Genomic DNA, 21,255 nt, shown 5'->3' on the forward strand with positions numbered 1-21,255 from the left:
GAGACAGGAGGACGCAGTTCACGACTAGCCTCAGTTACTTAGCAAGGCCCTTTGCAATTCAATGAGACCCTGTTTTATTTATTTATTTTTTATTTTTTGCAGCTCTGGGGATGGAACCCAGGGGTGGCCTAGACAAGGCTAGCCTAGACAACGTAGGGAGATTCTGGCTCGAATAATAAAAGGGCTTAGGAGTGCAGCTCCGAGTTAGAGCACCACATCCCTGGGTCCAATTCTCCTAGGTAACCCCTACCAAAAAAAAAATCCAGAAGAAAGATCGTTCTTAGATGCTGCTCTATATCTTTCTTAGATCTTAGAATGAAACAGAGAAGGAGATGACACAAAGAGATGAGAAGACAGAAACAGATGAGCCGAGAAAATTAAGCAAAAAGATGAGACGGAGACAAAAGACACAGGAGAAAGGCCGGGGCTAACAGAGCTCGTCTAAGACGCGTCGCAGAAATTGAGTCCCTCAGGAATGGAGTGTGTGCTGCGCGGGGGAGAGGGGCAGAGAGCGATTCATGACCCAAAGAACGAACCCTGGAGCCATATTTTGAGAAAAAGAAAGGCGGGCCGAGGCAAAAGGTAGAAAATAGGTGCTTTTAATTGAAAACTTTATAAAAGAGAAGGTAAGAGGCGCAACGGCCAGGGCCCGGGCGGTGGGAGCGGTGACAGGCGCCGCCCCTGGAGTCCGTCCATCCCGCGTCCACTCTGTCCGGGCCGACGCGCACTCGTGGGCTGCGGGCGGAGGGTCCCCGCAGGGCTCAGGCCCGGGGCCGCGCAGGCGCGCAGTGGTGCGGCTGGTGCGTGGGTGCAAATCCCGGGCGGCAGATGCAGCGGAAGGAGCCGTCGGTGTTGACGCAGCGCGCGTTCACACAGCGCGGGGAGGCGGCCTCTGCCTCCTCACACTCGTTGATGTCTAGGGACCGGGTAGGAGCCTGCTCAGGCCTGGGGACGCGGAGGCCCCCTCCCTGGCCCGGGGCTCCTGGGGCACAGGAGGACCTATGGAGCGCCTCCACGGTTTGAAGAGGAACCCAGCCAAAGCCACCCGTGGGCTGTGTGAGCTTGGCAGGTGATTTCACCTCTTTGTACCTCGGGGCAGAGTCTGTAGGATGGGTACCACAGTTACTAGATTTTTGTTAGAAAAATGACTGATGATGATGTTGCTACCACACCTGGCCGTTAACTTTATCTTCCTGATAACCCTATGAGGAGCGGGGTGCCGCGGCACAGATCTGTTATCCTAGCACTTGGAAGGATGAGGCAGGAGGATCACAGGTTTGAGGACAGCCTCGACAACTTAGAAACCTAATGAGATCCTGTTTGAAAACAAAAACTAAAGAGGGCTGGGGGGAGGGTAGGCTTGGAGGTAGGAATCCTTGGATTCAATCCCTAGTACAGAAACCAAACGAAACCAAAAAGAAAACCCCATGCGGTAGTTACCGGGATCTGTTTTTACCTATGTGCAAACTGAGGCCCAGAGTGGAGAGGCCCTTGCCCGGTTCACACAGCAAGCCCACACCGTGCAGAGGGTCTCAGGCTGGCTCTCTCTGTGTCTGGGTGCCCAGCACCCTGCTATGGGCTACGGGGCCTGGGGGAACACAATTCTCTTTTCTGACCTTGGCTTACACATGGGCCTCAGAGTGATTGTAAAACCACGTCAGTGATGTTCTCAACTACTCTGTGAAGTGGGTTCTCCTGATGATAGCCACTTTTCAGATGAGGAAGTCTACGCAAGGTACAGTGACCTGTCCAGGGTCACCAGCCCGTTACTAGACTGCGCCTGAGGGCTGTCGGACTCCTGCAGAATCCCTGACTGTCATCGCTCGGTTCCAGCCCTATCTGAATGAAGCAGCCATGATAAAAAATGTTCCCACTTTACCCACGGGAAGACTGAGGCTGTCCAAGGAGGCCACGCAAATTGCCCAAGGTGGCCCTGGGAGGCTGCAGAAATCACATCGCAGGAGTCTACCTCTCCCCTGGGGTCAGGCCCAGCCCAGGCCTGTGGTCACCTAGGACGTGCTGCCTTCCCAGCACCCAGCATCTGTCCCTTCTTTAGACAGGCCCCACCGAGTAAGAATCTCACCAAGGCTGGCCTGCCTCCTGTGGTGGGCCCTTCCCAGATGCCCTTGACCACCCCGCCTCTCCGCCCCTCACCGACACAGGCCATGTGGGTCGTGTCCAGGCGGTAGCCATCAAAGCAGTCGCAGGTGAAGCCTTCGGGGACACGCACGCAGCGGCCATGGGCGCAGCCATCCAGAACCCCACACTCCTCTGCCTCCAGCTCCTCGTAGGGCTCAGCCAGGGCACCTGGGAGGAGTGCAGAGACCCCAGAACTTGAGATCTGCCTTCAAAGGCCCCCTCATGTCCCCATTCCCACCCTGCCCCAATGTCCACCCCCTGGCTCTGTGGCTCATTCCAAAATGTCCCTTCTGCTGCCAGACTGGGGGAGGGGAGAGAGCCCCCCTAGCTTTTCCAGTCTCCAGCTCTCTGCAGGGCTATAAGCCGGCCACCCCCTTCCTCTTTTTTTTTTTTTTTTTGCGGTACTGGGGGTGAAATCCAGGGGCATTCTATCTCTGAGCTGCACCCCTAGCCCAATTTTTTATTCTTTATTTTGAAACAGTCTCACTGAGTTGCAAAGGGCCTAAGTAGCTGAGGCTGGCCAGGCACCGCCATCCTTGTCTCAGCCTCCTGAATGCTGGGATTACAAGCGTGCACCACCACACCCCACTTTCTTTCTTTCTCTTTTTCTTTCTTCCTCCTCCTTTTTTTGTGGTACTGGAGATTGAACCCAGGGGCCTACCTCTAAGCTACACTCCCCAGTCCTTGTTTTGAAACAGGGTCTCCATAGGGCTGTCCTCAAACCTGCGATTCTGTCTCAGCTTCCCAAGTACCAGGCTGCACTGCCGCCCTGCCCTCCGTGGCTCTGACTGGCTTCCCATCTCTGACCCTGTCCCCCTCCCTGCGGTCTCTTCGGATGGTTCCTTCCTCATCGCAGTGCTCACCAGCATAACCTCCACCTTCAGAGGACTCCTCAGGATCTCGGAAGGAGCCGCGGGTGTCGCGGGACCGGTAGGGCCAGCCGGTGCCGGTGCCACGCCCGGACGGGGCAGGAGCCTCAGATTCACCGTAGGGGCCACCGTCGTCCTCGAAGTCCGGCATGTCAAATGGTGGTGCCCCGTACGGGGCCTCCCGCCGGGCGAAGGGCCCAGGAGGCGGTGGGTAGGGGTCGTAGGGTAGCACAGGTGGCGGGTACAGCTCGGGCCCGTATGGCAGGCCCTGGTAAGGTGGACCTATGTCTGGTCCGTACTCGTAGGGGAGTCCAAAGCCACCTGGCCGCGGGGGACCATATGCGGGGGGGCGCAGCACGTTACACAGAGCCTCAAAGTCATCTGTGAACAGGACCCAGGCCACACCATCAGCCCCTGCAGCACCTCTGCACCCCCTTCCCCTTAGGCGAGTCAGAAAGACCTCGGTGGTCAGTCACCTAGGGTGGGAGGGGCCTGCAAGGAGGGCACTGGATTGGAGGGGCGGGATTAGGCGGTTCTGGAGCAGGATGGAGGGTCTGGGGCTGAGAGGCAATGAGATCCCAAGTACGGCAGACTGCAGCTAAGACCTGGAGTTTAAGGTACTGGAATTTGGAGACCTATGGGAGTTAGGAACCTGAAGAAATGAGCTATGGACCAGAACTGGGGAATCCCAGGGACCACTACTAGGGGCCTGAGGAGAGATCTGAGCTGAAAAGCCAAGGACTCAGGACTACCTAGGGCTCTATGGGCTGAGGGTCAGGACACTCAGAGGTCTCTGGGGCTGTGTGTGGGGGTCTGAGGCACCTGGATATGGGTGTCCAAGGCAGTGGGCCTTGGAGATCTGCCCCCTGCCCCAAGACGGTGAGGATTGGGCAATGGGTTCTTGAGGTCTCAAGGGTTCAGGATTTGGGAGAGGGCATGTCCTAGGCTGTGTCTTGGGTTTCTGGAGACCAGGAGCTGAGGGTACAAGAGCCTATGGTGCTGAGCTATGGGATCTGCTGAGTCAGACCTTGGGATTTCTGTCACTTTTGAGACTTTGAAGTCTTTGGGATGACTTGGAGACCAGGATTTTGGGATAGGCTATGATATGGGGGCTAAGGTCCCAAGTTTGGGGTGACTTGGGGTTCCAAGGCTGGGCATTCTGAAGGCCTAGATTTGGAGCCAAAGGGCAGGGCCCTGGGGTGCTGCCTCAGCCGGTGGCAGTACCTGAGTCCTGGGCGGGGCAGAGGGCACAGTCCATGCCCCAGGCTTCTCCATAGAGGCAGCAGCACTCCGTATAGGTGGCCTGACGGTCCAGCCGAGGGCGACTACACACGAGGTCAGGCCCCACTTCCTGCCAGCACACTCCCAGATTGTCATCTACAGGTGGTGACAGCATGTATCAGGGTGGCCTGGCACTTGGGTCCTCCAAAATGCCAGGCCCCTCCCTTCTGGAGCCCAGCCACCTTCTGCCTATCAACAGGTCCTTCTCATCACAGGTGATGTGACTCCCAGAAACCCTGAGGCAGCTCCAGGGCTCTGGGTAAAGGAGAAGCCCTATTTTGACATGAGACTGTTATATAGGAGAAGAAGACAGAAAAAGAGGTCCTGGGACTGGGAGAAAGGGGTTTAAGAGGACTCTGCCCCAGTCCAGCCTCTGGAGGGCTTAGAGGGCTTGTGACCTGGGCAGTGCTTCCCTTCTCTCAGTATTGTGGGGGTTTTTTTTGCGGGTCTGGGGGTGGAACCCAGGGGCATTCTACCTTCGAGCTACACCCCCTGCCCTTTTTTTATTATTATTATTCTTTATTTTGAAACCGGGTCTCACTGAGTTGCAGAGGGCCTCACTAAGTAGCTGAGGCTGTCCGCGAACCGCGATCCTCCGGTCTCAGCCTCCCAAATGCTGGGATTACATGTGTGCGCCACTGCACCCGGCTTCTCAGTATTGTTTGAATGAAGCCTCAGGAGTTGGGGGATATTGTAGGAACAAGAAAGGAGGAAAGAGAGTTTGGGCCAGAGAACAAAAACAGATGGGAAGACAGAGTGTGGCAGAGAGACGGAGCCTCAAGAGAGACTGACAAAAGTATACAAAGGGAGAAAGAGGACCCCAGAGGAGACACACACATCCAAAGAGTCAACGGTGTGGAAGCACAGATCCATTCAGAGTGTCAGAAACTCATATAAAACCCAAAAGACAGAAGCCCACAGAGAAGTAGAGACAGACACAAAGAAATGCTAACAGGCAGCAGTAAGACTAGGCTGAGTCTAAGACTAAATAAGACCTGGTAAGATCAGGCTGCATTCTGTCCTTTCAAATAAAAATCCATCTTCTTATGAGGTAGGAGCTATTGACCCAATGTACAAAAGGGGAGCAGGGCTCCGAGAGGCGGTATGCGCGTGTGCACAGGGTAAGTGCGACAGCCTCTGAAACCCTTGCCTTCAACCATCAGGCCAGCAGCCTCTAGAGACAGACAAGACAGGACCTGGGGCGCCTTCCGCGAGGGCGTGGCCACGGCAGGGCGTAACCGGAGGGTGGGGCGTGGCCTGGCAAGGCGTGGTTACCCAGGCTCTGGCTCTCGTTGGAGACGCAGCGGCGTCGAGAGCCGTCCAGCACCAGCGGGGGCTCGCACGTGCAATGGTAAGAGCCCACCGTGTTGACGCAGCGGCCGCCTTCACAAGCTGGCTCCTCGTCTGAACACTCGTCATTATCTAGGGCGGAATGGAGGGGGTGGTTAGGAGGCGGCTGTCTCCACTAGCCCCCACCTTTTTCTATTTCTTTTCCCAGCGCCCTCAGGGCGGCATGATAGAGTCTAGACTCCAGGAAGGACTTCCCGCTGTGATGGCCACTTTCCAACATGGTGTTGGCAAGGCTGGGGGTTGGGGAGGGAGGAAGACTGAAGGGCTGGGGATCGTACCAACACACTCCAGGCGCTGAGCATGGTAGTAGTAGCCATTGCTGCAGTAGCAGGAGTAGCCCGGGGCCGTGTTCACACACACGCCGCTCTTACACACCTGGTCTCGGAAGAGCTGGCATTCATCCACATCTGTCCAAGGGTGGAGAAAGAAGGGACAGGCCGGGGCGTGGAGTGGGCCGGGTGAGGGAGCACGTGTTGGCGGTGCATGACAAGGGAAGACAGACGGTAGACACACAGAAGTAGAGCCACAGAAGTAGAGCCCGGGTGGATGAAGACAGGCCAGGGTTGGGGTAGGGGGAGACTTGACATGGAGAAATAGAGTGAGAGAATCCAGCAGGAAGAGACAGCGACAGTGAGATGGAGCTGAGCCCCGCAAGGGCCTGGGGTGATGTCTAGCCTCACCTCTCCGGACGCTCAGGTCTGCACTGGGCGCCAGGTAACCGCGGCCGTGGGGGCACAGTGACTGGTACTCAGCTGCACATGGAGACACGCCTGAGCTCAGCCCAGCCTGGGCTGGGGCCTCTCTGTGCCCCCCACCCCCCCGGTCCTCAGGACCATGCCCATTAGTGCCCACTTGTGCCCGTGAGTTTATGCCTGCCCATGCCCACCTGGCAGCTCACTCTTGCCACAACAGTCTCAAGTAGCCCTGCCCCATGTCCAGGTGTGTCCCCTTTGCACTCCCATTTTTTTTTTTTTTACAGTATTTGAGATTGAAAACAGGGTGTTCTACCTTTGAGTTATACCCTAGTCTTTTCTTTCCTTTTTTTCTTTTCCTTTTTTTTTTTTTTTCTTTTTTGCAGTACTGGGGATGGAACCCAGAGGCTTTCTACCTCCGGGCTACACCCCCAGCCCTATTTTATAATTTATTTGGAAACAGGGCCTCACTAAGTTGCTGAGAGCCTCACTAAGTAGCTGAGGCTGGCTTCGAACCCGTGCGATCCTCCTGTCTCAGCTTCTCAAGTGCTGGGATTACAAGCGTGCGCCACCACGCCCGGCTGCTTATTCTTTATTTTGAAACCGGCTCTCGCTAAGCTGTGGAGGGCCTAATACCTGGGGCTGGTCTCCAGCCTCTGATCCTGTCTCAGCCTCCCAAGGACTGGGATTCCAAGAATTCACCTTCACACTCAGCTCCATGCCCCTCTCCCCCTACCCAGACCCTCAGCCATGTCACCCACCAGCCTACCACCAACCTGTCTCGGTGCCTGGGCACTGCTGGATGCGGCAGCCGCTGCCCCAGCCCTCACCCACGGTACAGCAGCATTCCTGCCATGTCACGTTCCGTGCCAGGATGTTATCACACGCATCCGGGGCTGCTGTGTCAAAGTAGCACTCCCGCCGCCCGCTGCCCACTGGACCCAGCCTCGGTGTGCTGGGCCGACGGGGCGGGGGTGGCCGGGCCGGCAGGTTGGGATTGGCAGGTGCCTGGGGCTGCGAGCCTGGAAAGGCACCTGAGGAAAGAAGGGGATTTAGCCCATGATGAGTTGAGCCTCTAATATGAGTTGAGCCACTGATGGGGAAACTGAGGCCCAGAGGGCACCAGCCATCAGTGGCAGAACCAGCCTCATACCTCTCACCCATCATCATCATCATTATTATTATTATTATTATTATTATTAATTTGTGGTATTGGGGGGTTGAACCCAGAGGCATCTACCTCCAAGCTACACCCCAGCCCTATTTTTTATTTTTTTTTTGAAGTACTAGGGATAGAACCCAGGTCATTGCACCTCCAAGCTACACCCCCAGCCCTATTTTTTAGTCACTTTATTTTTGAAACAGGGTCTCACTGAGATGTAAAGGGCCTCGCTAAGTAGCTGAGGCTGTCCGTGAACCGCGATCCTCCGGTCTCTGCTTCCTGAATGCTGGGATTACAAGTATGAGCCACCACGCCCGGCCCCTATTTATTATTATTATTATTATTATTATTATTATTATTAATTTATTTATTTTTTGCAGGTCTGGGGATTGGAACCCAGGGGCATTCGACCTCCAAGCTACACCCCATCCCCTATTTTTTATTCTTTATTTTGAAACTGGGTCTCACTGAGTTGCAGATGCCCTCACTAAGTAGCTGAGGCTGTCCGTGAACCGTGATCCTCTGGTCTCAGCCTCCCGAATGCTGGGATTACAAGCGTGCGCCACCACGCCCGGCTTTTTTTTTTTTTATTATTTTGAAAGAGGGCCTCACTAAGTAGCTGAGGCTGGCCATGAACCTGCGACCCTCCTGTCAGCCTCCCAAGTACTAGGGTCACAAGTGTGCGCCACCACGCCTGCTTAACCCTTCATTATTACCCCTCATTCACTCATTTGTTTATTCATTCATTATTTACTTATTCATTTATTTTGTGGTACTGGGGATGGAATTTAGGGGCGTTCTACCCCTAAGTTCAAGCTACACCCCCAGCCATTTTTATGGTTTTGCTTAGAAACGAGGTCTTGCTAGGCTGCTGAAAATCTCGTTATGTTGTGGGATCTGTCCTCAAATCTATGATCCTCCTGTCTTAGTCTCCCTAGTAATGAGATTACAGATGTGCACCACCATGCCTGGCTTCCTTTTTATTTTTTATTTTATTATTGTATTTTATTGAAAAGATAATAAAGACATGCTACCTAGCTATAGAACTAGACCTCCACCCCTATATATTTTTTTAAACAGGGTCTCACAGCTGTGTGTGGTGGTGCACGCTTATAATACCGGCATTTGGGAGGTTGAGATTGGAGGATCACGGTTCGAGGACAGCCTCAGCTACTTAGTGAGGCCCTTTGCAACTCAGTGAGACTCTGTTTCAAAATAAAGAATAAAAGGCCGGGCGTGGTGGCACACGCTTGTAATCCCCGCGCTTGGGAGGCGGAGACAGGAGGATCGCGCAGGTTCGAAGCCAGCCGCGCTGGCGTAAGAGACCCTGTTTCAAAAATATAAAATAGGTATGGGAGTGTAGCCCAGAGGTAGAAGGGCTTCCAGGAACCCCAGTACCACCAAAAAAAAAAAAAAAAAAAAAAGAATAAAAAACAGGGCTGGAGTGTAGCTCGGAGGTAGAATGCCCCTGGGTTCCATCCCCAGTACTGAAAAAAAAAAAAAAAAAAAAAGCTAAAAGTCTTCATCTCCAAACATAGGCCTTGTTCTGGACATGTTCCCTGACCCAGGCCGCCCCACAGCACGTCCACATGGCCTCTCAGGTATCTCTCCTATCCACTCTCCTCCCCTCCGTGGCCGCTGCCTCTGTCCACCCCTGTCCTCTCCTGAGTCCCTGCCCAACCTGCTCCCTGGCTCCCAGCCTCCAGTCTCACCCCTTCACGCACAGGGCAGCCAGAGGAGGTTTCAGAATCGGATTATACACCTTTCCTGCTTACAACCCCGCCACAGTGCCACAGCTTTGCCACAGGCAAAGTCTAACCTCCTGACCCTGGCAGGACAGGATGTGCTAGCACCTTCTCCAGCCTCGTGTCTACACACCCCTTCCTAAATCATGCCATTGTAAACTTAGCTCTGCAAACATGCCAGGCCCTCTCTTGCCTTGGCCAGCCTTCCTCTTGCTGTGTCCCTTGCCCACACCTGGCTCATTGCTCCCGCTTGGTTCAGACACTGCCTCACCCAGGAAGCCCTCCTGGCCCTCTGCTCAGGCCAAGCACCTCCTGCAAATCCCCCAGCTCTGCCCTCAGAGCCCTGGCCCCCTGGCCCCGCCTCCTTTCCCAGTCCTGAGTTCTCTGTGTGGTCATCATTTGGTAGCATCTATCTGTCCCCACTGGATTGGGAGCCCCTTACAGACAGAGAGGGGCTACTTCTCTATCACTATGATTCTCAAAGCCCAGGCAGGACTGAGCACAGTGGATGCCCTGTGAATGTTTGCTGAATGAAGGAATCTGATAGTCAGGGCCGCGAACACATTCTTCTGAGAGTCTAAACTTTCACATTAAGCCACGTGTCCTAAAGTTTTGGTGCTGTTTAAACCGGGGAAAGCCGTCTACATCATGAAGGTTAGGATCCGTTGTTTTCCCATAGGGTTGGCAGCCACTAGTTAAACAGACATATCAGTCTCACCAGCAGAAGTCCGTGGGGGGACACAGCGTCCAGTCATGGGGTCAAACTCCTCAGGGCTGGTGGGGCAGACACACAGGAAGGAGCCTTCGACATTTTCACATAGGGCAGAGCCACAGACACCCTGCAGTGTTTCACACTCATTCACATCTGTGAGCAGGAAATAACAGGGGAGGAATCAATGGTTATACACGGGGATTCTGAAAGTCTGAGCTTCCACATATGACAGCTATCTTCATGGCCAGACCACATCACCCACTTTTCTTCTGGTAACAGCCACCTGACTTTCCCCTGAGAACCTATGCTTCTCCAATTTCAAACAATGTGTTCTGAGTAGGGCTAAGACTGCTCAGAGGCAGAATCAACCCAGACAGCTTTATTTCAACCAGATAACTGCATTTTGCTGGTTCAAAGACAAGCAGTGACCATGCTGGGCTAATCAAAGCCAGTCCTTGGGACTTTTGCTGGAAATGCTTAAGAAGAGCCTTCCCTTACAGGGTTACCCGGCTAAGAATGTTAGCCCAGATTTGCTAGGGCCACCTCTGCCATTGTGAAAAGAGAATCTGTATGGGACCAATAAAATAAATTAATAAAAAAAAAAAAACAAGAAGCCAGATGTGGTGGCGCATACTTGTAATCCCAGCACTTGGGAAGCTGAGACAGGAGGATCACAGGTTCGAAGCCAGCCTCAGCAACTTAGTGAGGCTGTCAGTAACTTAGACCTTGTTTGTAAATAATAAAATAAAAAGGAGTGAGGATGCAGCTCAGAGGAAGAAATCCCCTGAGTTCAGTCCTCAGTAACACATACACACACACACACAAAAAAGAGCACCTTCCTAAAATTAAATCCAATTGAGGAAAGAGAGAGAGGAAAACACATGCACTTTTTTATACTCCTTGGATCCAGTTATACCCAAAGTTCAAATATATTCCAGAACTTTGCACTTTGTTTTTTGTTTGTTACACTCCATCCTTTTCAATATTTTTTTCTACTTTTTTTGTGTAGAGGATACTAGGGAATGAACCCAGGCACATTCTACCTCTGAGTTACATCCCTCAGCCTTTTTTATTTATTTATTTATTTATTTATTTATTTATTTATTTATTTATTTATTTATTTATTTTGGTGGTACTGGGGTTCCTGGAAGCCCTTCTACCTCCGGGCTACACTCCCAGACCTATTTTTACATTTTTATTTGGAAACAGGGTCTCCTAAGCCAGTGCGCACGGCTGGCTTCGAACCTGCACAATCCTCCTGCCTCTGCCTCCCAAGCGCGGGGATTACAAGTGTGCGCCACCACGCCCGGCTTATTTTTTGTTTTAAAACAGGGTCTCACTAGGTTGCTGAAAGCCTCACTAAATTGCTGAGACTGGCCATGAATTTGTGATCCTCCTGTGTCAGTCTCCCAAATGCTGAGATTACTAGCATGTGCCAACACAACTGGCTGACTTTGCAGTTTTAATTCCTTTTATTCCCCTCGGTACTGGGGATTGAACTCTGGGGACATTCTACCTTGGAGCTACACCCCCAGCCCTAATTTTTTAGTTTTTTATTTTGAAACAGGATCTCACTAAGTTGTAGAGGACTTCACTAAGTAACTGAGGCTGACCACGAACCGTGATCCACCTCTCAGCGTCCCAAGTTTACAAGTGTGTGCCATCATGCCTGGCTTGAGACCCTATTTCAAAATGAAAAAAAAGCCGGGCATGGTGGCACAAGCATGTGATCCCTGCGCTTGGGAGGTGGAGACAGGAGGATCGCACAGGTTTGAAGCCAGCTGCACTGGTTTAAGAGACCCTGTTACCAAATAATAATAAAAAAGTATAAAATAGGTCTGGGAGTGTAGCCTGGAGGTAGAAGGGTTTCCAGGAACCCCAGTACCACCAAAATTTAATAATAATAATAATAATAATAATAATAATAATAATAAACAAAATAGGGCTGGGGTTGTAACTCAGAGGTAGAATGCCCCTGAGTTTAATCCCCAGTACCACAAAAAATAAATATAAGAATAAACAGGCTGGGCATGGTGGCACACGGAGGATCGCAGTTCGCGGACAGCCTCAGCTACTTAGTGAGGCCCTCTGCAACTCAGTGAGACTGTTTTCAAAATAAAGAATAAGAAGGGGTTTTTCCCTCTCGGGACCCCCTCCCCTTTTGGGGAGCTGTTCTCTCTCTCTCGCAGGTCGTGTTAGCCCTGAGAGAAGGCAGAGTGCAACTGAGGGCACGTGGCTCGGGCTGCTCTCGGGTAGTGACCTGAAGGTCTCTGCTAGACATCAAAGCTGTCCAGGGCCCCTAGGGGTGACCTGCACCTCTTTTCTGGCAGATCGTGTGGACTCTGGGAGAAAGTAATTTGCAACTGACAGCACTTGGCTCGGGCGACACTTGGGTAGTGACCTAAATGCAGCTACTGGACATCAGAGACCCGACAGCCCGAGTGGTGTTCTGCCACTTTCCTATTCCTTTCTGGCAAATCGCGTGGACTCTGGAAGAAAGCCGCCTGTAATTGAAGGCATTAGGCTTGGGCTACTACCAAGTAATGTCCTGAAGGCAGCAGCTGGACATCAGAGACCCAACAGCCCCTTTGGGGTGTTCGGCCATCTTCCTTATTCCCCGCTGCTTCCAATAAACCTTTTACTCCCCTTCAAAAAAAAAAAAAAAAAAAAAAAAGAATAAGAAATAGGGCAGGGGGTGTAGCTCAGAGGTCAAATGCCTCTGGGTTCCATCCCCAGACCCACAAAAAAAAAAAAAAAAAAAGAAGAAGAAACAGGGTCTTGCTAGATTGATGAGAGTCTCACTACTTACTGAGGCCATCCTCAGACCTGCTGTGCTCCTGTCTCTGTCCCAAGTACTGATATTACAGGAGTGTGCCATCATGCCCACTTTAATTCCTTTTTAAGAAATAAAGCCTACTGCTGGATGGGGTGGCGCATGCTTGCAATCCGAGCGCTTGGGAGGCTGAGACAGGAAGAGCACACAGGTTCAAAGCCAGCCTTAACTACTTAGTGAGGCTCCCGGCAATTTGGTAAGACCCTGTTTCCAAATAAAATATAAAATAGGTCTGGGAGTGTAGCACAGAGGTAGAAAGCCCCTGGGTTCCACCCCAGTACCACAATAAAAGAAAAAAAGAAAAAGAAAGAAAGCCTGTTGCATTGCATTTGTCAAAATCTAGATAATATATAATTGACGTATGTACTTTGCTGTATGTAATTTAGACCTCAAATGAAAATATCTATAAATACACTCAGAACTCTCATCAATGATATAAAGACTAAAGAACTTAAGAGGAAAAAAAGAATTTAAGGAGAAATAAATTGATGCTTGCAATTTACTGTGTGTGTGTGTGTGTGTGTGTGTGTGTGTGTGTGTGTGTGTGTTACTGGGAAGTTTTAGGGACATTTCACCTCTAAGCTCTATCCCCAGTCCTATTTTTATTCTTTTATTTTGAAAAGAGGGTCTCACTAAGTAGCTGAGGCTGGCAGTAAATCTGCCATCCTCCTGTCTCAGCCTCCCAAGAACTGAGATTACAGGCGTGTGCCACTATGTCTGCTTTATTTTAATTTTTTTAATTTTGAATTTAGAAGGCCAAGACAGGAGGATCACAGGTTCCAGGCCAGTATGTGGTAACTTATCAAATAAAAAATAAAATAGGGGTGGGGTGTAGCTCAGGGGTAGAATACCCCTAGGTTCAATCCCCAGCAACATAAAAGGAAAAATGTTTTGAGACCGGGTCTCACTAGGGTTGGCCTTGAACTTGCGATCCTCCTGCTTCAGCTTCCCAAGTAGCTGAGATCAGAGGCATTGCCAGGACGCTTGGCTTGCAGCTTGCCTTTAAATCTGCCCAAGAAATGAGAGGGATTCGAGGATGGACATGTGAGAAAGCAAATATAATAAAATCACAATATGTAGGATCTAGGTCACAGAGGTATTGATCCTAAAATTCAATTTGCTGTGCTTAGAACTTTTCCTTATAACATACTGAGGAAAGATTACACATACATATATATATATATTCCCACATTCTACCTCTGAGTTACACCCAAGTCATGTATGTATGTATGTATTTATTTATTTTGTGGTACTGGGGATTGATCCCAGGGGCACATTACCGTTGAGCTACATTCCCAGTTCAATTTTATTCTTTTGTTTTGTTTTTGGTGGTACTGGGGGTGGAACCCAGAGGCTTTCTACCTCCAGGCTATACTCCCAGACCTATTTCATATTTTATTTGGAAACAGGGTCTCACTAAGTTGTTGAGAGCCTCACTAAGTAGCTGAGGCTGGCTTCGAACCTGTGCGATCCTCCTGTCTCAGCCTCCCAAGCGTGGGGATTACAAGCGTGCGCCACCATGCCTGGCCCTTATTCTTTATTTTGAAACAGGGCCTAAGTAGCTGAGGCTGGCCATAAATTGCGATCCTCCTGTCTCAGCCTCCCAAGTACTGGGATTACAAGGGTGCACCACCATACCCAGTTGAGGAAATTTATATATTTATTTTGTGTATATATAATATATATAACACATATAACATAGATAATATATATTATATACATATAATTTTGTATATATATAATATATATAATTTTGGTGGTACTGGAGTTCCTGGAAGCCCTTCTACCTCCGGGCTACACTCCCAGACAAAATATACACACACACACACACACACACACACACACACACACACACACACATATACATTTAAAATTTGGAAACAGGGTCTCTTAAGCCAGAGAGGCTGTCTTTGAACCTGCGAGATCCTCCTGTCTCCGCCTCCCAAGCGTGGGGTTTACAAGCGTGTGCCATCACGCCCGGCAAGGAAAGATATATTTTTTAAAGCACACACATAGGAATAAAGCCCGGATGTGTGAGGTTCCTGTCACTTGCCTCTAGAATAGCTTTGACTGACATGGAGCTGATCTTATCTTCCAAGACTGAAATTCTACAACCCTAAGTTCACCTTTCTCCAGACGCGAGGAGAGGGTAGGGCCCGACCGACCTCTCCCACCACCCCCGGGTCTCACCCATCCAGAGCCCCGTACCCACGCAGTGACGCCCATCCCGTGCCCCCTCGTAGCCCTGGTCGCAGAGGCACTGGAAGGAGCCAGGCAGGTTCTGGCACACAGCGTGGGCACCACAGAAGGACCGATTGCGGCATTCATCCACGTCTGTAACCAAAGACAGTCAGGCTATTTCTGGACTTTCTGCCTCTTCCCCATCGTACCCGCCACCTGACAGGTCCCCACCTTGGCATCCGCCACCTGGCGTGGGCTGATAGCCAGGGTCACAGGCTGGAGTGCAGCGGTAGGAGCCAGGAGTGTTCTCACAGTGCTGTGCCCCACAAATCGCAGGGCCATACTCTTGACATTCATCCACATCTGCAGGAAGGTGAGGAGGGCGGAAGGGGGGTCAGGCTTGGAGGCACAGGCTCCCAGTGCCACTTCCAGCCCCCAAGGGTGAGAATTCAGCCAGGCGTGGTGGCGCACGCTTGTCATCCCAGTACTTGGGAGGCTGAGACAGGAGGATTGCAGGCTTGTGGCCAGCCTTAGCTACTTAGTGAGGCATTCCGCAACTTAGTAAGACCCTATTTCAAAATAAAAAATGGAAAAAAAAAAGGATTGAGGTGTAACTCAGAGGCAAATGCCCCTGAGTTTAATCCCAGTACTGCAAGAGAAAGAAAGAAAGAAAGAAAGAAAGAAAGAAGGAAGAAAGGAAGAAAGAGAGAAAGAAAGAAAGAAAGAAAGAGTTCTCTATGAATCTGGTATTTTAGGAGTCTAAGTTACTGGAGATCAACAAGCACTGGCTTTTTGTTTTTGTTTATTTATCTATTTACTTATTGTGTGTGTGTGGTAGTGGGAATTGAACCCAGGGGTGTGCTACTACTGAGCTATATTCCCAGCAACACCCCTTTTATTTATTTGTTTATTTATTTTTTGGTGGTACTGGGGTTCCTGGAAGCCTTTTATCTCCGGGCTACACTCCCAGACCTATTTTATATTTTTGAAACAGGGTCTCTTAAGCCAGCGCGGCTGGCTTCGAACCTGCGTGATCCTCCTGTCTCTGCCTCCCAAGCGCGGGGATTATAAGCGTGCGCCACCACGCCCGGCAGCAACCCCCCTTTTAAAATTTGAAACAGGGTTTCACTAAATTGTTGCGCTTGGCTTCACACTTGTAATCCTCCTTTCTCAGCCTCCCAAGTACTAGGATTGTAGGTGTACACAACCACGCCTAGGACACTGGTAACTTTTTTAGGGTGCTGGGGATCAAACCAGTGTTATTCTACCTCCAAACTACACCCTTAGCCCTTTTGATTTTCACTTTGAAACAGGGTCTCACTAAGTTGTTGAGGCTGGCCTCAAAACTGTAATCTTCCTATCTTAGCTTCCCAAATACTAAGATTATAGGCATGCACCATGAACAGCCTTTTTTAAAAAATTTATTTTGTGGCATTGGGGATTGAATCCAGGGGCTTTGAACCTCTGAGCTGCGCCCCTAGCCATATTTTTTAATTTTTACTTTGAAAGAGGGTCTCACTAGTTTGATGAGTGACTCTCTACTGCAGAGACTGTCCTTGAACCTTCGCTCCTCCTGTCTCACCCTCTCAAGTACTGGGATTACAACTGTGTGCCACCATGCCCAGCTAATTTATTTTAAAAAAGGGTTTCACAGAGTTGCTGAGGCTGGCCTTGAACCAGTAATTTCCCTGTCTCAGCCTCCCAAGTACTGGGATTCCAGCTGCTTAAGTCTCATTGCCACTTGTCAGTAAGCCCAGCCATGGTCCTACCCAGCCTCCCTTGCAAGTCTCTGCAGGAGCACTGGTCCCCAGTGGTCTGCATGGCTCCCTCCCTCCCCCTCCATCGAGTGTCTGGGTCAAGCTCTCCCTGTACCTCTCCTCCACTGCCCTGTCAGCTCTGTTCATTTATTTCTTTATTTTTTATCGTCCTAGGGATTGAACCCAGGAGCATTCTGTGTCCAAGCTACACACTCAGGTTCATTTTATTTTTTATTTGGAAATAGAACCTGCGATCTTCCAGTCTCAGCCTTCCAAGGAGTGGGATTACAAGCGTGCACTACCACAGAGATATGACGTAGGGGGCGCATCAGTTGGGGATCCCTTCTCTTCTTCCATGTCTTTTTTTTTTTTTTTTTTTTTTGGTGGTACTGGGGTTCCTGGAAGCCCTTCTACCTCCGGGCTACACCCCCAGACCTATTTTTTACATTTTTTTATTTGGAAACAGGGTCTCTTAAGCCAGCGCGGCTGGCTTCGAACCTGCGTGATCCTCCTGTCTCCGCCTCCCAAGCGCGGGGATTACAAGCGTGCGCCACCACGCCCGGCTTCTTCCATGTCTTAGAGGCCAGGTATTCCTCCTCATTCCCAGCAAACCCACCCCAGCTGAGGGTGCGGGATTTGTCTCACCGTCACAGGTGCCCTCGGGGCCCGCGTGGTAGCCAGGATCACAGTCCCTGACGCAGCGGTAAGAGCCAGGGGAGTTCTCGCAGCGCTGGGCCCCGCACAGGGCTGGGCCCCGCTCACGACATTCATCGATGTCTGAGGAGGGAGGCTGGACGTCAGGAGGAGGCTTGGGGACAGGGGAGGGAGTCAAGAAGGCGCAGGAGTGAGAAGGGATGAAGGAGAGGAGACTGGAGGCCAGGGAAGCAGAAACCCAGCGGGAGTAGCAAGGGGTAGGCAGAGGAGCGAGGGAGGGGTCAGGCCAGGGCGGGGCTGCTCACCCAGGCAGGAGGCGAGGTCTGGGCCGGCGCGGTGTCCCGGAGGACAGATGCACTCGAAGGAGCCGTCTGTGTTGGTACAGAGGCCGCTCTGGCAAAGGTCCTCCTCACTGCACTCGTCCACATCTGTGGGATAGGGAAACCCACACTCGGGCCACACCCCTCCGGGCCTTCCGGGGCCCTTCCCGGCCTTCTCCTGCAAGCCCCGCCCCAGAAGGTCAAAAAGGTCCTGTCCAATCACTGCCCACTGCAGAGGCCCCACCCTCACGGTGCGAGGAAACCCAGCCCCAGTCTCAGACCCCACCACTCAGCCCTCGTCTCCGCCCGCCTTTAAGCCCACCCCTTCCTCGTCCAGGCCCAGTCTGAATACTGACCAAGGCAAGATGCTCCACGGGGTCCGGGCCGGTAGCCGGGGGCGCAAGTACAAGCGAAGGAGCCGTCGGTGTTGAGGCACTCGCCGTGGGGGAAGCAGAAGTCGCCCTCCAAGCACTCGTTTATGTCTAGGGATAGGGCTGGGCTGCTGGGGCCTCGTTCCCCCCGCACCCAAGCCTACCCACGACCCCCAACCCGCACCCCAAATAACCTGTGCTGAAATGCCTCCTATAGCCCCTTAGTACAGCTTCCACGTCCGTGGCGAGCTTTGCCCAGGAACCCAGACCTCCTCCCAGGCTCTGCGCCGACCCTGGCCTCCTACCTGCGCAGGGCCCGGGCCGACCCGAGGGCGCCCGGTACCCTGGGGCACAGCCACAGCGGAAGGAGCCTTCAGTGTTAGTGCAGTGTCCGTGGAGACCGCAGGGGGCGCCCGAAATGCATTCGTCCACATCTGTAGGAGTGGGGATTTCAGAGGGGGTCCAGTCTAGGGACACACTGGACACATCCCTCTGAAAGAAGGGTTTGGGGAGGTGATGGAAAGTACAAGGCCGGGTGAGGGCTGCCGAGCAGATGTCCGTAGGGCAGCCCCGGGTCCTTAGTTCTGGGGGGATTCCTGTGGGCCTGGGTGTCTGGGAATTCCCTGTGCCAGGATCAGGATAGGGAACTCTGGATTGGCACAGGGATCATAGATGAACTAGGGTAAAATGTAAAGCATCACAAGTGTGGATCATTGATGGGATCCTGCTAAATAATGGCTCAGAATCAATGACTGAAAACAGGGACTGCGTAAGATCAGAGGTTGCAGTCAGAGTTCCAGAATTCTGTACCAAGTTGGGATCACCACCCAGTTAAGTTTCAAGGAAGAGATTTTTTTTTTTTTTTTTGGTTGTACTAGGGTTCCTGGAAGCCACCGGGCTACACTCCCAGACCTATTTTATTTTTGGAAACAGGGTCTCTTAAAGCCAGCACGGCTGGCTTCGAACCTGCACAATCCTCCTGTCTCCGCCTCCCAAGTGCGGGGATTATAAGCGTGCGCCATCACGCCTGGCCTCAAGGAAGAGATTCTAAAAAGGGATGTGGGCCGGGCGTGGTGGCGCACGCTTGTAATCCCCGCGCTTGGGAGGCAGAGACAGGAGGATCGCGCAGGTTCGAAGCCAGCCGCGCTTGCTGGCTTAGGAGACCCTGTTTCCAAATAAAAATGTAAAAATAGGTCTGGGAGTGTAGTCCGGAGATAGAAGGGCTTCCAGGAACCCCAGTACCACCAAAAAAAATGAATAAATAAATAAATAAAAATAAAATAAAAAGGGATGTGGGCAGTGGGAGGGACAGGATAAAAGGTCAGGGAGTGGCCAGGGTTCTGCTTAGGGTCACTGATCATATTCAGGACCAGAGGACAGTCAGGGTCAGGAGATTCACAACTATCAGAGCTATGGTGTGGGTTTATCAGCAAGGATCATGGTTAGGATCATATGTCATATGATCATATGACCAGATGTGGTGGGAGGCTGAGACAGGAGGATCATAGGTTCAAGACCAGCCTTGCAACTTGGTGAGACTCTCAGCAACATAGTGAAACCCTGTTTCAAAATAAAAAATAAAATAGGCCAGGGTATAGCTCAGAGGTAGAATGCTCCTGGGTTCAATCCCCAGTGCCCCCCACAAACAGAAATAACAAAGAGATCCTGCTTAAAATTAATTTAAAAAAGTAAGGGATTGGGGGTATAGTTCTGAGGTAGAATGCCCGTTTTCAATTTGACACACACAATTTTTTTTTTTTTTGGTGGGTCTGGGGGTGGAACCCAGGGGCATTCAACCTCCGAGCTACACCCTCTGCCCTATTTTTTATTCTTTATTTTGAAACCGGGTCTCACTGAGTTGCAGAGGGCCTCACTAAGTAGCTGAGGCTGTACATGAACCGCGATCCTCTGGTTTCAGCCTCCCGAATGCTGGGATTACAAGCGTGTGTCACCACGCCCAGCGGACACACAGAATTTTTAAACACACACACACACACACACACACATACACACACACACACACACACACACACACACACACAGAGTCCAGTTTAGTGTTTACAGGCCACAAAGTCAGGAGTCACATTCAGGGTCAAGAACCGTGGACCAAGCCAGGCATGGTGGCTCACACCTGTAATCTCAATTCTTGAGAGACTGAGACAGGAGGATCATAGATTGTGGCTAATCTCAGCAACCTAGCAAGGCCTTCAGCAACATAATGACACCTCATTTCAAAATTAAATTAAAAGTAACATAGGACTGGAGTTGTAGCTCAGAGGTAAAATGCCTGTTATCAATTCCTAGTACCCCCCCCCCCAAAAAAAAAGAGAGAGCCATGGACCAGGGCAGGGCTTCCAGCCTGGGTTAAGGGTCTAGCCAGGAGTTAGGCTATAGGAGTTGTGGCCCAGGTAAGGGATTGAGATTCAGGTCGGGGCAAGGGGTGAGTAGAGGATCAAAGGTCACATGCAGGTCCCAGGTCACTGCCAAGACGCAGTCTCACCAGTGCATCTGCCACGGTGCAGGTGGTAACCAGCAGGACAGGCCCTGCATTGGAAGGAGCCGGGTGAGTTCACACACTCCTGCCCAGGACACGCCAGGTGGTTCTCACACTCATCCACGTCTGAGAAGCGGGGAGAGAGGCCTTGAAGGAACAGCTCCGTGCCCCCCTCACCCAGCCACACACCTCCCCCCCTCCCCGGCCTCACCCTCGCACTCAGAGCCGGCGGTGTTGGGTTGGAAGCCCGTGGGGCAGACACACCGGAAGCTGCCTTCCGAGTTCTCACACCGGCCGTAGGCACAGGGCGAGGGGCTACGGGCACACTCATCCACGTCTGCATCAGAAGAGACCAGTGAGGCTGAGGAAGGGGCCAGGATCCCTTTCCATTGCCACCCCACCCGCCCCAACACATGCCAATCTTGACCCGGCCTCCTGGACCTTGCCAGGCTGCCTCCTTCTCCCAGGATGAAGCCATTCATTGTTGCCCTGTTTGAACATCTCTCCAGCTAGTAGAGACGCCAAGATGCCACCTCATCCACCTGCCTTTCCCGCTTCCGTTGGCCCCTTCTCAGGGGTCCTACAGTACAAGAATATTACTGAAAAAGGGAGGAGGACTAGGAAGCACCCTCACTTAGTAGAAAAGAGAGAAGACTCTAGAGTCAGACCCTTCTACTGAGCACAACACTCGGCCC

At 51.7% G+C, this 21,255-nt stretch overlaps 1 protein-coding gene across 1 annotated transcript in view; it reads right to left on the minus strand.

Moving 5' to 3' along the window:
- Positions 1–761: 761 nt before the first annotated feature.
- Positions 762–21,255, minus strand: part of LTBP4 (latent transforming growth factor beta binding protein 4) — a gene marked incomplete at both ends in the record, with an annotated part of 31,862 nt that continues 11,368 nt past the window's right edge. Inside the window, 17 exons of the mRNA XM_080703194.1 lie at positions 762–916; positions 2,155–2,307; positions 3,003–3,389; positions 4,233–4,385; positions 5,565–5,711; positions 5,918–6,046; positions 6,320–6,391; positions 7,108–7,365; positions 9,957–10,103; positions 14,992–15,117; positions 15,196–15,327; positions 17,367–17,498; positions 17,681–17,803; positions 18,052–18,177; positions 18,372–18,500; positions 20,567–20,686; positions 20,772–20,897. Coding sequence (XP_080559320.1) covers positions 762–916; positions 2,155–2,307; positions 3,003–3,389; positions 4,233–4,385; positions 5,565–5,711; positions 5,918–6,046; positions 6,320–6,391; positions 7,108–7,365; positions 9,957–10,103; positions 14,992–15,117; positions 15,196–15,327; positions 17,367–17,498; positions 17,681–17,803; positions 18,052–18,177; positions 18,372–18,500; positions 20,567–20,686; positions 20,772–20,897 — 2,615 coding nt within the window. The remainder of the gene's footprint in view (positions 917–2,154; positions 2,308–3,002; positions 3,390–4,232; positions 4,386–5,564; positions 5,712–5,917; positions 6,047–6,319; positions 6,392–7,107; positions 7,366–9,956; positions 10,104–14,991; positions 15,118–15,195; positions 15,328–17,366; positions 17,499–17,680; positions 17,804–18,051; positions 18,178–18,371; positions 18,501–20,566; positions 20,687–20,771; positions 20,898–21,255) is intronic.

This window comes from Muscardinus avellanarius, assembly GCF_963383645.1.
Source record: "Muscardinus avellanarius genome assembly, chromosome: 10".
Lineage (NCBI taxonomy): Eukaryota > Metazoa > Chordata > Mammalia > Rodentia > Gliridae > Muscardinus > Muscardinus avellanarius.